This window comes from Rutilus rutilus (assembly GCF_951802725.1).
Source record: "Rutilus rutilus genome assembly, chromosome: 17".
In the NCBI taxonomy this organism is placed as follows: Eukaryota; Metazoa; Chordata; class Actinopteri; order Cypriniformes; family Leuciscidae; genus Rutilus; species Rutilus rutilus.
In genome coordinates, this window is record NC_140230.1 from 26,768,393 (window position 1) to 26,783,959 (window position 15,567).

Consider the following 15,567-nt stretch of genomic DNA (forward strand, 5'->3'; position numbering starts at 1 on the left):
TTGAACGTGAAAGACACGATGTCCATAAAACATTGATTTTGGCCTATTTAGCACTTTTTTACATAATCTTTTTATGACATAAAAGCGCTATTTGTAGATGACCGATGGTAATGCCAAAACAGCCCTTAAATGTATTGTAAAATACTGAATAATCAGGTGTTCAATTATGCCATTTGATATGTATTACCCATATATACTCTTATTGTAATGACTGATTGGAAAATGAACCCTTGATTGTTTTAAACTGCTTCTTCTGATTGCTATAACCCTGTTTCTTGAGATCCTGAGAGCATGACCCATGTTGAGCAGGATGTTTTTTGGTTATATTTAGGAATGCACAAAGTTGATATTAGAATTATCTTTTTAATTTATTGATATTGGTATGTATTGGATGTTTCATTTGTTTATGCTCATTTTTTAAATGTGTATTTATAACTTTTATATTTTACTATCATCCATTAATGCTCATCATTAAACTTACAAACATTGAAGGTACACTTATGAATCTTTTGTTCCTCTAGCAGTTAAAATTCATGCTTTTTTTTTTTGCGGAAGAACATTGTTTTGGTTGTGTTTCGGCTCTGTGTGACCGTGCGGATGAATATGGTTGTCCTACTGCTCATAAAACATTCACTAATAGGCTTAAGAGATATAATCAGTTTAGATGGACAGGATCTCAAGCTGAGCTGAAGATGTTACTGAAGCTATATCCATTAATAGACACTTAATAGACTTTATTGAAAATAAATTCCAGCTCAGCACAACAACCATAATGAAATGACTTTTCACAATGAATAATTAATTAGAGAGAGAAATATTGTAATTTACCTGTTCAATAAAATACCTTACCTGTTTAGTAATAAAAACGCCATCATCTCCACATCGCTTTTACATTTCAAATCCCTCAGTTCTCTTCATCTCCGAAAGTCAAGCCGATGTTGATTCTCGTTTTATTACAAGCTCTGTCGCGTTCTCTTTTCTTGCATTTTTTTAAAAAACAGGTGATTCTCCAGAGATTCAAGATTTAGCGTGTCCATGTCAACCTTTCTCGCTCATTGTGACAGCTAACCTTCAACACCATACATGCGTCAAAGTACCCAGAGCAACTTTTCCCTATTTACAGATATGAGGAGACACGCACAGGTGAGTGATGTACAGTACTATACACAATTTCCTGTGAAAACCATTCCTACAGGTCTAAAATATGAACACTTATAAAGTCAAAAACACACTTTGGAGGAAGGATTGATGTAGTTTTGACTCATTATTTAAATGTAGTTAATTTTGAACAACAATGTTAGAGTACCTTTAATGTAATATTTGGTAAATATTCTAATATATAATATAAAATATATTTTCATATTGTACATTATAATGTTGTGATGCCCATTTCACTTTGTAGCATTTAAAACAATAGCATTTAAAACAATGTTTTATTTATTTTTTATTTAGACAAAATAGTATAAATCATGAAAATAATTATCTTGTCGATGTTGAATTTTAATATCTGTGCATTCTTTAGCTATATGTGGCTTTATAATCTTTGAGTTAAGGCTTTGATGTGACTTACATGGGGGATTTTTTTTTTTTTAAATGACAAAAAATAGCAGAAAAAAAATGGCATAGTGCAAAAGTGCATTTGCTTTCTGTGAGCTTCTAATTATCATCTACAATTCACAAATATTTTTTTAAACATCAACTCAGACGATAAAGACAATAAAGTCGTAATGACTTTTCAATAAGCACCATGACTTGGGGACTGATTGCAACTTTCCCAGTCCAAATGTTGCATACAAAACAGCTGTACCCATGGTCTGTAGGATTACAATAACATCAGTCCAACATATAAAAAATATACAATGGAAACACCATCCATTAACAGTCTTTAAAAGTACTGCACTCAAGCAGTCAAATGGCTTGAGTTCATGTCCAGGAGTCTCTGGGAGCATTAATAGTAGTGCACTCTTCCAATAGTGCCCGTGCCTGTTCCCAGGATATCCGGCTGTCCATTTCTCCAGATTTCCCTGATGATCCTCTCCCTTTCCTCCAATCGCTGTGCCCGCTCCAGCTCCTCGGCTGAGGTGAACACGTTCCTGCTCAGAGTCCCATCCGGCGTGATGAGGTGGTTGCTCATGGGGATCTCTGTGGTGCTGTGCTGGACCGAGGACTCCATGCCTCCTGCATCTTCCTCCTCCTCATCATCATCGCTCTCCTCGTCTTCCTCTTCCTCCTCACTGTAGTCTTTCAGCTGTTTTTTCTCCGGTGTGGAGGGTGCCGTAGTGACACGAGGCTTGCATGAAATCCGGATGACCAGGAGGCAGAGAGTGAGCACCAGGCCAAAACAGACGCCGATGACGAAGTAAAGGCCGAAACTCTCTGGATTTGCTGGATAGAGAGGGAAACAAGTCAGGTTTAGTAATTGGAACATCTCCATATTAGTTTGCTGTTCTTTAAACCTGAGTTGCATATTAAAAATGGGAAAAGCACTGACCTTTAATGTGAGCATAAGCAGCAATAGTGTTGCTCAAGAAATCCATCTCCTTCCTTTTCACATTCATCCTGGCTTTGTCCTGTGTTTCCAAACCTACCGGATAAAAAAAGGGAAAATAATATTGTTAAACATGAGCAGTGCTTGCTTGGGCACTGCTAATGTATTCAGGGTGTTTTCTGACTGTCTGTTTTCTGAGATGAGAAAGAAAAAAAATTATGCTGTATTTTCCAAAAAAGAAAGAAAGAAAGGTATCTGAAAAAATCTAAGCATTTTATTTAATCACATAGCTGCTACAATTCTCTGGCACTATGAGACACAGTATATATATTTTTTCAGTAAAAATATACTGAACAAGTCTACAATCCATGTGAGCCCCTTTTGTGAGGTCAAAAGGTCAGAATTGCCAGCAGCAAGTGGGGCCCATATCTGTTCTCCATTAAATGGAGTGTAGCCAGTAGTCAGACTCTTTTGTATCTGAATAAAGGACATGATACAATTCTCTTCCCTAATGACGTACAGCTTTTTCCTTTCCTGTAGTGTATGTGTCCGTAGTGTATTTCCTCTCTGACTCTTTTCCCTTCTAACTGTGAACTCCTAAGGAAGACTCATATTTCCAGCGTTCCACAAATGCTGCCACACCCTCACATACAGTATGAGGGCAAGAGTTTAAAGAGGTTATATTTACAACCCCAAACAAATATATCCTCCCTATGACAGTTCTGATCCTAGTTCAATCCACACTGCATAGCAGGCGGCCAGGCGCCACAGAAAACATGAAGACCTGGGGTCATGTGCGCCTGCCGGATCTTACCACACTTCCTATGTCCACCCCCCTGCTCCTTTTTTTTAAAAGGAAAAAATCCCATCCACTACAGTCATACAGAACTTCCTGCTGACTTTGGCTTTTCTCTTTCACTATTGTTCACATCATTGCTGTACACATGTTGTTTGAGTATGCTCACTCAGAGATTCAAATGCACTTGTATAACTAAGATATTACCCATTATCATAACTTTAACAGCTTGGCCTCAAGAAGATACTGAGTGAACTTCTTTAGTACAGTAGTAATTCTAAAACATTAATTACATTTTTATTATTGCGGAATTAATAAATAGTTGTTTAGATTTTGATAAGCAGACCTTTTACAGTTGTTAAAAAAGAAAAGACAAAAACAAAACAAAACCAAAGAAGCAAAGCGAATTAAAGCACAACAAAGCAAAAAAACAAAGAAATGCACTAAGATTTACTATACCATATAAAGCAGTCAGTTCCTCCTCATGGTGCACTGTTGTTTCAGATGGATAAAGCTTCTCACTCTGGTTCTGCCCGTGTCCTCTGTATATCTTGGGCCTTCGTCTATACAATGACAAAAAAAAAAAACACACACACGGATGTCAGACCAAATCACATCTAAAATCACTGAGGATTTGCAGCGCAAGCAAATGACAAGCGAAAGATTGCACTGTGCACACAGGAAGTCAGCTTGAGATCGAACAGCCTAAAACAGATTCACATTTCACCAAAGAAAATGCAATAAATCATGTCTGAGATGGGCATCCACATGATGAATGAGTCATTAGTGAATTGAGTTAGAAAAATAAATCACAGTGTGATGACTGCTTGAACAGAAGCATCATGAATAAATGTTTCGGTATTAACCTCTGTGTTCATTTTTGAAAACTTTCCATATACTACAAAGTATTAGCCTGTTTAGTTTGTGCTACTTAAAAAGTTATGTTTCTAGACATTTAGCCCAAATTTCATAGGGAGATGGTGTGAAAAATGTGCAAAGCAGGAAGTTTCTTTCAGAGGGAAAGTTCGAGTTGGTTTAGTAAAGCCCCTTTGTTTGCAGTGCCGATTTGGATCTTGCTGACTCTTGAAAGCTCTTAACATGTAGAAAAAAACTGAAAGTAATATACATCTAGATGGAGTAAGCAGAAGACATGTGTACAGATGTACACATTAAGGATTGTATATACACCTGTATAAATATTAAAAAAAGTATTTACATAAGTATTATATTGCTTGGGTGGCATAAACACCATAAGGATAATGATGTAGAAATACAGTATAGAATTTTTACCCTTCGCTTGCAGTCATGCCTACGTGGAATCTAATAGCTACTGGAGACGTGATGTTTCTATCTAAACACCCATTAACCTGCCGTGTTGTTTTGTTTGTGTTTTGTTAATCCCCTAAGGAGGAAATTATTTTCAGGCCTCTTGCCCTGCAATCCTGTCACTCCAACACCACCGGTTTTCTTTCTCTGACCTCATGTTCTGCTCCAAAGCAGACGTTGCATTGACTATTGTACCATGAAAAACAACAGTTCAAAAGTTTGTGGTTGGTAAGATGTCTCTTATGCACATCACCAAGGCTATTTATGTGATAAAAAAAAATATATATATATATATATATAATATTTAATGGCAAAGCTGAATTTTCAACATCATTACTAGTCTTCTGAATTTAAACTCAATTAAATTAAGTTGGCCTAACTCAATAACTAATATTTACAATTAAAGTGTTTAACTCAATTTAAATTGTTCAAAATTAAGTTAGCCCAAATCAATTTAAATTGTTCAAAATTAAGTTGACCCAACTCAATAATTAATATTTAGAATTGAAATTGTTCAAAATTAAGTTGGCACAACTCAATTTAAAATGTTCAAAATTAAGTTGGCACAACTCAATAATTAATATTTAGAATTAAAATTTTCCAAAATTAAGTTGACTCAACTCAATTTAAATTGTTCGGAATTAAGTTGGCCCAACTCAATAATTCATATTTAGAATTAAAATTTTCCTAAATTTAGTTGGCCCAACTCAATTTACATTGTTCAAAATTAAGTTGGCCCAACTCAGTAATTAATATTTAGAATTTAAATTTTCCAAAATTAAGTTGACTCAACTCAATTTAAATTGTTCGAAATTAAGTTGGCCTGACTCAATAATTAATATTTAGAATTTCAATTTTCCAAAATTAAGTTGACCCAACTCAATTTAAATTGTTAAAAATTAAGTTGGCCCAATTCAATAATTAATATTTTGAATTTAAATTGTTAAATATTAAGTTGGCCCAACTCAATTTAAATTGTAAAAAATTAAGTTGGCCCAACTCAATAATTAATATTTTGAATTTAAATAGTTAAATATTAAGTTGGCCCAACTCAATTTAAATTGTTCTAAATTAAGTTTGCCCAACTCAATAATTAATATTTAGAATAAAAAATTTCCAAAATTAAGTTGACCCAACTCAATTTACATTGTTCAAAATTAAGTTGGCCCAACTCAATAATTAATATTTAGAATTTAAATTTTCCTAAATTAAGTTGGCTCGCTCAACTCTATTTACATTGTTCAAAATGAAGTTGGCCCAACTCAATAATTAATATTTAGAATAAAAAATTTCCAAAATTAAGTTGGCCCAACTCAATTTACATTGTTCGAAATTAAGTTGGCCCAACTCAATAATTAATATTTGGAATTTAAATTGTTAAAAATTAAGTTGGCCCAACTCAATAATTAATATTTAGAATTTCAATTTTCCAAAATTAAGTTGACCCAACTCAATTTAAATTGTTAAAAATTAAGTTGGCCCAACTCAATAATTAATATTTTGAATTTAAATTGTTAAATATTAAGTTGGCCCAACTCAATTTAAATTGTTAAAAATTAAGTTGGCCCAACTCAATAATTAATATTTTGAATTTAAATAGTTAAATATTAAGTTGGCCCAACTCAATTTAAATTGTTCTAAATTAAGTTGGCCCAACTCAATAATTAATATTTAGAATAAAAAATTTCCAAAATTAAGTTGACCCAACTCAATTTACATTGTTCGAAATTAAGTTGGCCCAACTCAATAATTAATATTTTGAATTTAAATTGTTCAAAATTAAGTTGGCCCAACTCAATTTACATTGTACAAAATTAAGTTGGTCCAACTCGATAATTAATATTTGGAATTTAAATTGTTCAAAATTAAGTTGGCCCAACTCAATTAATATTTAGAATTTAAAATTTCCAAAATTAAGTTGGCCCAACTCAATTTACATTGTTTGAAATTAAGTTGGCCCAACTCAATAATTAATATTTGGAATTTAAATTGTTAAAAATTAAGTTGGCCCAACTCAATAATTAATATTTAGAATTTCAATTTTCCAAAATTAAGTTGACCCAACTCAATTTAAATTGTTAAAAATTAAGTTGGCCCAACTCAATAATTAATATTTTGAATTTAAATTGTTAAATATTAAGTTGCCCCAACTCAATTTAAATTGTTAAAAATTAAGTTGGCCCAACTCAATAATTAATATTTTGAATTTAAATTGTTAAATATTAAGTTGCCCCAACTCAATTTAAATTGTTAAAAATTAAGTTGGCCCAACTCAATAATTAATATTTTGAATTTAAATTGTTAAATATTAAGTTGGCCCAACTCAATTTAAATTGTTCTAAATTAAGTTTGCCCAACTCAATAATTAATATTTAGAATAAAACATTTCCAAAATTAAGTTGACCCAACTCAATTTACATTGTTCAAAATTAAGTTGGCCCAACTCAATATTAATATTTGGAATTTAAATTGTTAAAAATGAAGTTGACCCAACTCAATAATTAATATTGAGAATTGAAATTGGTCAAAATGAAGTTGGCACAACTCAATTTAAATTGTTCAAAATGAAGTTGGCCCAACTCAATAATTAATATTTAGAATTTCAATTTTCCAAAATTAAGTTGACCCAACTCAATTTAAATTGTTAAAAATTAAGTTGGCCCAACTCAATAATTAATATTTTGAATTTAAATTGTTAAATATTAAGTTGCCCCAACTCAATTTAAATTGTTAAAAATTAAGTTGGCCCAACTCAATAATTAATATTTTGAATTTAAATTGTTAAATATTAAGTTGGCCCAACTCAATTTAAATTGTTCTAAATTAAGTTTGCCCAACTCAATAATTAATATTTAGAATAAAACATTTCCAAAATTAAGTTGACCCAACTCAATTTACATTGTTCAAAATGAAGTTGGCACAACTCAATTTAAATTGTTCAAAATGAAGTTGGCCCAACTCAATTATTTTCAAATCTGTGAATGTATTGCCATTTTTACTGAACTCCTTTAATTAAGCAGTGACTGTATTTCTTTAGGTCCAAGTTCAAAATAAAACTCTATGACCCGCTCCATTGTTCACATATGGAGCTGTCTGAAACACTGCCAGTGGGACATTAAACATTAAGTGCTTGTCCAAAGTTTTGCAAGAGAACACAATTGTGTTTGCGAGAGCGCGCTTAGCGAGAGAACGCAGAATTTCTAGGGGAAAGTTTTGCGAGAGAACTCAAAAGTTTTGCGAGAGAACGCAAAAGCTTTGAAAAATATTTTTACCTCACATTCCATATTTGTCCCTTTTAGGAGCTTTGTATACATGAACCTCAAGGAACATTAAAATGATATATAAAATCCATGTCATGACCCCTTTAATTCTAATTCATGTAAAATATGGAGTCTACCCTGACTAAAGTCCATTTCTCAGACTTAAACTTGCTGTGCAGTTTGGAAAAGCACACAGATCATATACAGTATAATTTTGAGAGAGAGAAAAATGTTGTAGAATTCCAGATAAAGCAACCATGCATTAATATGATTAGAACCACATTTTTAGCACTACACTTAATAGTTGATTTAATAAAGAGAGTGCAAATGAATGCCAATATAAACACAGCCTATCACAAATCCTGGGAAAAGGCCAGAAATTCTTATTTTAAACTAGACATTGTTTGTTTAAAGGAATAGAAAAGACGGAGGAAGTCCAGACACTGTCATATCTGGTGATAATTCTTGTCTTTCCCACAAATAAGAAGACCACAATAGCATTTCCTTCCCCTGGATCTGTCTCCATCCGACAGGAAAAATTGTGACCTAGTGCAAATACGTAAACAACACCCCCTGATTTGATCCTTTTTTTTCACTTTAAGTTGTCTGTCCAAATAAAGAGTGTAAGTGGATGATTTGTGGGGGACAAAGTGATAGGACAAAAATCTGCGGCGCGATTCTGCTAATCATTGAACAGAAGCTTCAATCTTGACCATGAGGGAAACATCAGTCATAAACAACCTGACTGAACGACTCCTTCATGGTAAAGTACTCAAGAATATCATCACAAAGCATGAACGGAATTTACTCCATGACATTAAAGGCTATAATTGAATCCTCCAATATCAAAAGAAAAACATAGCTCGAGCAGCCAGTGCAGCCTTTTCGTTTATATGACACACCACCAGCCAAAACAAGCAGATGGATATTTTTGATACTTAGAAATGTTCTTTCAGCCACTGGAATTTCCTGGCATAGTGATTGAACCACTTGTGGTCTTCTTGGCAAAGGGCTTGGTGACTGATACAGAACTTTAAATCTAAATTTAATTGTATTTCTTTGTCTCGCTAAACTATTCCCAAACTGTGGACAGCATAGAGGACGCAATCTTAATACAAAATACTCTTAATGACTATTTTATGCTGTCAGCCTCAGTAGAAAACGACTTTATCTTGACTGGTGTTGCTTCGAGGAGTATTTATGCTTTTAAAATGAAAAGTTCCTTACAAAAAGAAGAAAGAAAATGTTTTCCTCTTATCCCATAAACAGTTATGTTGGAAAAAGGAATGAGGGGGGTCTAATGTGTCCCTGAAAGTACATTTGAAACTTTGAAACATTGCTTTTATCATCATTTTTGCGTTTGGAAGAACGCTACAACCCCAACGTCCTCATAATCTTGAATTTTTCCATAAACAACCGTCCAAAAGCACTGTATAAGTGCTGACTGTTCAGTCTCTCAGTTAGCATGTAGCCCCTCGGGTCTCATTTTCTCCCATCAGCCAGATTCACCTGAACACCAACCATGTCCAGAATTGTCTCAACAAATCAAAGGTAGCAGCTCAATGTAACTTCCAGGTGAGGTGAGGGTAACTGTCCAAGTCCAACCAGTAAACTTGGACACATTTCTACCGGCTGTGTGGCCTGTTAAACTGCTCAGGAGGGTGGTATGGTAAAAGCATTCACTATGTGAAATAGCTTGAGCTCCTTTACAGCCCTGGATCTCACCATCACATTTCCAAAACAGTGTAGAGTGTCTTTCTTTCTGTTTCTCTTGACAGAGAATCTAGCAGATTAAACTGTGTAACTCATTTGGACTGTGTTTCCTGCCAGTAGCTCTTACTGAAGGGGATATTTAATTTGGAGCCAAGTCATACATGTGGTTGCCATCAGATTCTTGACCCCTGCATCAAATATGGAGTTGACCCTAAAGACGCATGCCAGCCGAGAAAGAGGAGACTAAACGAACACCACACACGCTGCTATGTTGAATTTCCTCAAGTGCATAAACCTCACTATATATTGGTCATTTTTTCCTCATTAAAAATCCTCATTTTACCCCTCTAAACTATTAGTTCTTCTGATAAATGTGTTAAAAAAAGAATATGCACACTCCAGTCACATCAATAGCCATATATAATACATATAAAATACTGTTAAAAAATGTGGGATCAAAAGATAAAAAAAAAAGGTATTAATACTTCTTTCATCAAGGACGCAAAACTGACAGTTTGATAATGCTACAAAAGATTTCCATTTCAAATAAATGCTGTTTTTTTTTTTTTTTTTACTTTCTATTCATCAAAGAATTCTGAAAATCTTTTTCTAGCATGTTTTATATTTGACAACAGTTCTTCTAACCCTAATTGATGGAGTGTGGAGCTTTTCATTTCTTAAACAACCATGTAGGAAGACACATCATGGCCATATTCCAGGATGACAATGTCAAGATTCATCAGGCTCAAACTGTGAAAGAATGGTTGGGAGGGAGCATGAAGAATCATTTTCACACATGAATTGGCACCTGTGACTCCAGACCTTAAATTCATTGAAAGTCTTTGGAATGTGCTGGATAGACTTTACAGAGTGCTGGACTCTTGCATTGTCAGTAAATGATCTTGACCAATAAACTGATGCACCTAAATGTTGTGATGTTATTTCCATCAAGAGGTGCATTACTATTACTATTACTGTAGTACTGTACTACTGTAAACACAGTACATTAATTGGGATGCAGTCCAAAACTTCAATAATGCTGCTAAAAGTTACAAGTCCCTTCAACAAATTATTTTCATGTTGGGTGTTTGGTGCCATTCAATGTTTTTAATATAACAGAGGGAGTATTTGCCAGCCTGTGTTGTCAGTGGGGGTTTTGTGGATGAGGGCTGTGCTCTTGGGTGTTAATGTGGACCAGATGTGTGTGTGTGTGTGTGTGTGTGTGTGTGTGTGTGTGTGTGTGTGTGTGTGTGTGTGTGTGTGTGTGTCAATGGAGCCAAAGATCCTCAATAGTTTTCTATGCAAATGCAGAGTAGAAAAACACTTTTCACATGCCCTAATCTTTGGCCTCTATCCACCTCTAGGGTCAACAGGGTCAAAACACTCAATATGGGAATGTACTGTGTGAGAACACAACACAATCTCTACCCATTCATTAAACCCTAAAATTAAGACTTGTTTTAGATTTAAAACCCTAAGGAGACCTATTATGAAAATGAGAGCGGGAGTTATTTGGATTGAATTAATCACGTGCATCTGCAGCCTTGTTTCTGCTTGTTTGGGTTCAGTTTGAAAGCACAGAGAGTGTGTGGGTGATGGGCCGACTAACCCTCAGGTGATCCCAGTTCCAAAGCTCCACAAATAGAGCAATGATCTCATCTGCAGATCGATCTGAGCCTGAAGGCCTTTGCAGATCCCTAGAAACATCCTGGATCCATTACGCAGGCCCTCTGATTACTGTACGACGCAAAACATGTGGTCCATCTTTCCCATGGGTGGGTGGGCATTGTTAACCCCATCCTGCCCATAGAGATTTATCAAAGCATTTAGCACAAGTACTCAGGTTAGGATTTATATCTAATAAAAGCTTTGATTAATGCCAAATAGAAGAGCCTACAGAGAATGAATGATGTTAAACTTTGTACACACCCATGTTCATTTCAATGGCTTTACTAATTCCCTTTAACTGTATTATTGCTCCATAAAATGAGATTGACACTCTCAGCTTTTTTGTAAATCAAGCCAATGGGATTAACTGAACGAATGCATACCACTCAGATGAGATTTTGTGTTATATTATCTGGGGTTTGCTGTATTATTTGGATTTGGGGATTTATTCTTTCAATCAAAATCAACAAGCTCATAAAAACAGAGATGGGGGAGAGAAAGAATGTTTGGGAGGTGTTTAAAAGCACATACTGACATAGTCATTAAACATTTCAAACCCTCAGAGCAAAAGGAGTTTCACTGTAAATATTCCACTAAATCAATCAAAATCAGATAAGGCATAGCAGTGCCCAAATCCTCCCCTATTCTGTCTTTAGATCAGAGCTGACACATTTGAGGGCTAAGTGTGTAGAAATTTCTTTATATATACGATATTTTTTATCCATTTCAGAGCTTCCGAGACCAACTAAGACTACATAAATGCATGTGGATGCCATTGACGATTGTAGCCAAATGACATTGTCATCAAATCACAAAACAATCTCTCAGTGCCATATTTGATTTAAGAGTGGAAGTGAAGATATTTAGTGTTATAATAATAAATGTTATTATAATAATGTCTTACAAAGCTTGTGAGAGGAAAAGTCTTAAGAAGACTTGCAGTGCAATGCAATGCTATAATATAATATAATATAATATAATATAATATAATATAATATAATATAATATAATATAATATAATATAATATAATATAATATAATATAATATAATATAATATAATATAATAATGTCAAAAGTCATAGGAACCACTTTTATGACATGTTTATAATGCTTTCTATGATTACTCAGAATTCAGAAATGCGGACACAACAGGACTTACAAATATAAAATTATGTTATAAAACTCTATAGATGGTGCAGACTAATAGGTCCTTAACTCAAACGCTTGCAATCACATATTTCTCTACAGGGCACAGCTGATAGATAGGTTTCTGCTGTATCAGTAGCCAATGAGCTTGTGTGCTAAACTTTTAAATACTTGGTTAGCATTTGCCTCAGCAGTGCAGCACGCTTTCAGAAACCCTACACCTTCCCCAGCTCCACCTGTATAGATCTGCTATGGGTAATTTATGTATATTGTGCAGCAGCATGTCTTACATGCTCACAGTAGTGTGTCTTGTATTGGCAGTAGCAAGTCCTGTACTTGCTCAGCAGCAGCAGCGTTGCAGATCTATTCCACCAAGACCAAATATATCAACATTGTCATACTCATTACCATGACAAACCCTCAGAGAGTTGTCATGACAGAAATGAAGTAAGATCAGGGATTGACCCCTGATCTCCCTCCAAATCTATAGACTGTTAACTCAAGAAGATAAGGTGGCTCACTGAACAGCAGTAGAGAGAGTTTGCAGAGGAGAGCAGATGCTCAGAGCAGGGTTGAATGGATTTGAACTCAAGTCAGCCATCTCTAAACAAAAAGCAGCTGCGAGTTAGGCACATCTCTTTATCGGGATATAAATCAAACTAACATTGCATGCCAAAACAAACAAAGACTTTAACAATCAGCTGTTCAAAGGTGCGAAACTTCGTATAGAGTTTCGTGTCAAAGGTATATTTAAGATTAATTAGTAATTAGTAGATTAATAATTAATTAGTAGTAACTAAAAAGGTGTGGCATGCAAACACAGGGGCTTTTAACAACTCACTTGGCTCTTGTACAGGAAACCTCTTTTTGTTTGAAGAAATACATCGGCCATGCATGAAGCCCTCAGCTCAACTGCCTGGTCAAGTTACATTATTATTGACCTTCCCGCAGATAAGCACACAATGAGCCTGGGTGTTTATTTTGATATCGGTAAAACATTAACCAATTTACAGCTGCAGCTCTAGCCCTAACGTAACTCAATTAAGGATGCTTCTGTCCAGGACTTGAACTCTCCTGCAGGGAAACATACATAGACACACACAAACACTCTTGATGAGTGCAAAATGATCTAAAATAACTTCCATCTGCACAGACGACATCTCAGATTGGAGGATTCATAAATCACAACCTTCCAGGACATGATTCACGAGAATATGAGTCAATAAATTCATACAGATGTGACACGTGCCGGAGTTCTATTTACAACAGTCAGCATCACATTCATACAAATGTTTGTGTAAAATAAAGAAACAAAGAAACAAACAAATAAATAATATGCAAATTTAGTTAGAAAATAGTTGTAAAATGTAGTATCCTCGTTTTGTTTTTCAGAGAAAAAATAAATAAAAATATAAATATAAAAAAACACACATTTCTAATATAATAATTCCTCTAATATGATAGAGAATAATTAATTTATTCTTAATGTTTTTTTTATTTTTTTAATCTTACTATAAAGTGAGGTTTATGCTTAAAACAAGAAGCAAGAACAACAATACAAAAATAAACTTAATTTGACTTAAAATAGTTTTAGACTATAGTTTTTACATATAGTTTACATATTTTTTTGCTGAAAAACAAGACACAAATGTTCTTTTGAAGAAACAGTTTCTCATCTCTTTACATACAGTGCAACAGGTTTACTAAAGTTGAACCAACTAATATCACTAAATATGGCATGCTGAAAGATCAGAAACTCACCACATAAAAATATCAAAGTTGTTCTCCTACAGCATCACACACCGCATCAGACTTCTTGGGAAGTTTAATCCAGACCTGATGGCATCAATACGTTACACAGGCCAAACTGAGAAGAGTCTTTACAGCCCCGTCCAATGACCGCTCAGTAGTACATACGTTTGCCTCTGGTTAGTTCGCATTACAAGCTGCCGTGTGTTCACTCCCTTTCAGCCGTTCACTACGAGCAGCAGGAAAAGCTGTCACACAGTCCTCACACGCAGAAGAGAGAAAGACATGGAAAGAGAGTGGGAGAGGGAGAGGGAGAGGGAGGAAAAGGGAAAAAAAAAGAGGTCCAGCCTTAAATGGGCAGGGTTTGGGGAAGAAAAAAAGGAGGGAGAAAGGGTCTTTCCCCTGTTGTTAAGGAAACAGCCATGAAAAGCCAACTTTAGACCAATTAACTAAGATTTTCCACACTGAATAAAACATGACAGAACAGAAGAAGAATAAAAGAGCCTTTGAGAGGGGAGTGTTTGCTTCAGTTTTGGGGAAGCTACTTTGAAATTGTAGCTTGCCAAGCTACAAGCTAATCATAATTGAAAGCAGTTCGCAGTACAGAACAACACTTGAATACTGTTTTCAAAAAAGTTTACTGTCACTTAAAACAACAAACTTAGCGTGTTACTTTATGTTTTACTACCAGTAATTGCTTTCAAATACTTGGATTTATATATAGCTGTGGTAGCAAAACACAAAAATGACTAAAGGCCTGTCTAAGATAACATGTTTATAATACATCCACTACATTTTGAATACATACAAAAGTCAGTAGAATTGAATGAATAGGAATTAATAGTCTTATTCAGCAAAGTTGCATTAAAATGATCAGAAGTGACAGTAAAAACATTTATAATGTTACAAAATATTTTTATTTCAAATGAATGCTTTACATTCGTAAAAGAATCCTTAAAAATATTAAATGTTAAAAAATTAATTCACTCCACAAATGTATTTCTAAAACACTGTCTGCAAGCACCACTCCCATTTTTCCCCCCAGAAAATCTACTTGTTATTGTTATCTGTCAAAAACATTTGCATCATATCTGTTGATGTAATAGAGAACATGAATGATGTTTGTCCAATCCAACTTTCATTTACTTTCACCTCTCCCTCCACTTTTAGAGAAGATCCAGTGGTTTTTACCAAAGCTTTCCGTCCCCTATGACATCCTTGCCTGGATCTCCACACAGCTGGCAGATCTCCACCTGTCCTATGGGTGATTTACACTCCAGTGCAGCGGCTCTTCAAAGCCAGTAGGGAGCATGGGGGAGCAAAATTGGAGACAGACCAGTGGGAGGCAAAAGCTGGTTGGACCTGTCCTACATAAACCCAGCGCTCCCTTTTAACACAGAGGAGTAAATTACAAGGACAT

At 34.7% G+C, this 15,567-nt stretch overlaps 1 protein-coding gene across 1 annotated transcript; it reads right to left on the reverse strand.

Annotated features, from left to right (window-relative positions):
• Positions 1 to 1,428: 1,428 nt before the first annotated feature.
• eva1ba (eva-1 homolog Ba (C. elegans)) lies at positions 1,429 to 14,418 on the reverse strand. The gene is made up of 4 exons (XM_084384849.1): positions 14,160 to 14,418; positions 3,744 to 3,847; positions 2,492 to 2,584; positions 1,429 to 2,385 (listed from the first exon to the last, which is right to left on the reverse strand). Exons 3-4 carry the CDS (start codon positions 2,556 to 2,558, stop codon positions 1,949 to 1,951), a joined length of 504 nt encoding a protein of 167 aa, XP_084240975.1. The 5' UTR covers positions 2,559 to 2,584; positions 3,744 to 3,847; positions 14,160 to 14,418; the 3' UTR covers positions 1,429 to 1,948.
• Positions 14,419 to 15,567: the final 1,149 nt, after the last annotated feature.

Excerpts from the sequence above, each read along its gene's own strand:
- eva1ba (XM_084384849.1), bottom strand. The coding sequence starts at position 2,558 with ATGAATGTGAAAAGGAAGGAGATGGATTTCTTGAGCAACACTATTGCT. Across the intron at positions 2,386-2,491 it reads TGCTTATGCTCACATTAAAG|CAAATCCAGAGAGTTTCGGC; the intron begins GTCAGTGCTTTT and ends CTCTCTATCCAG.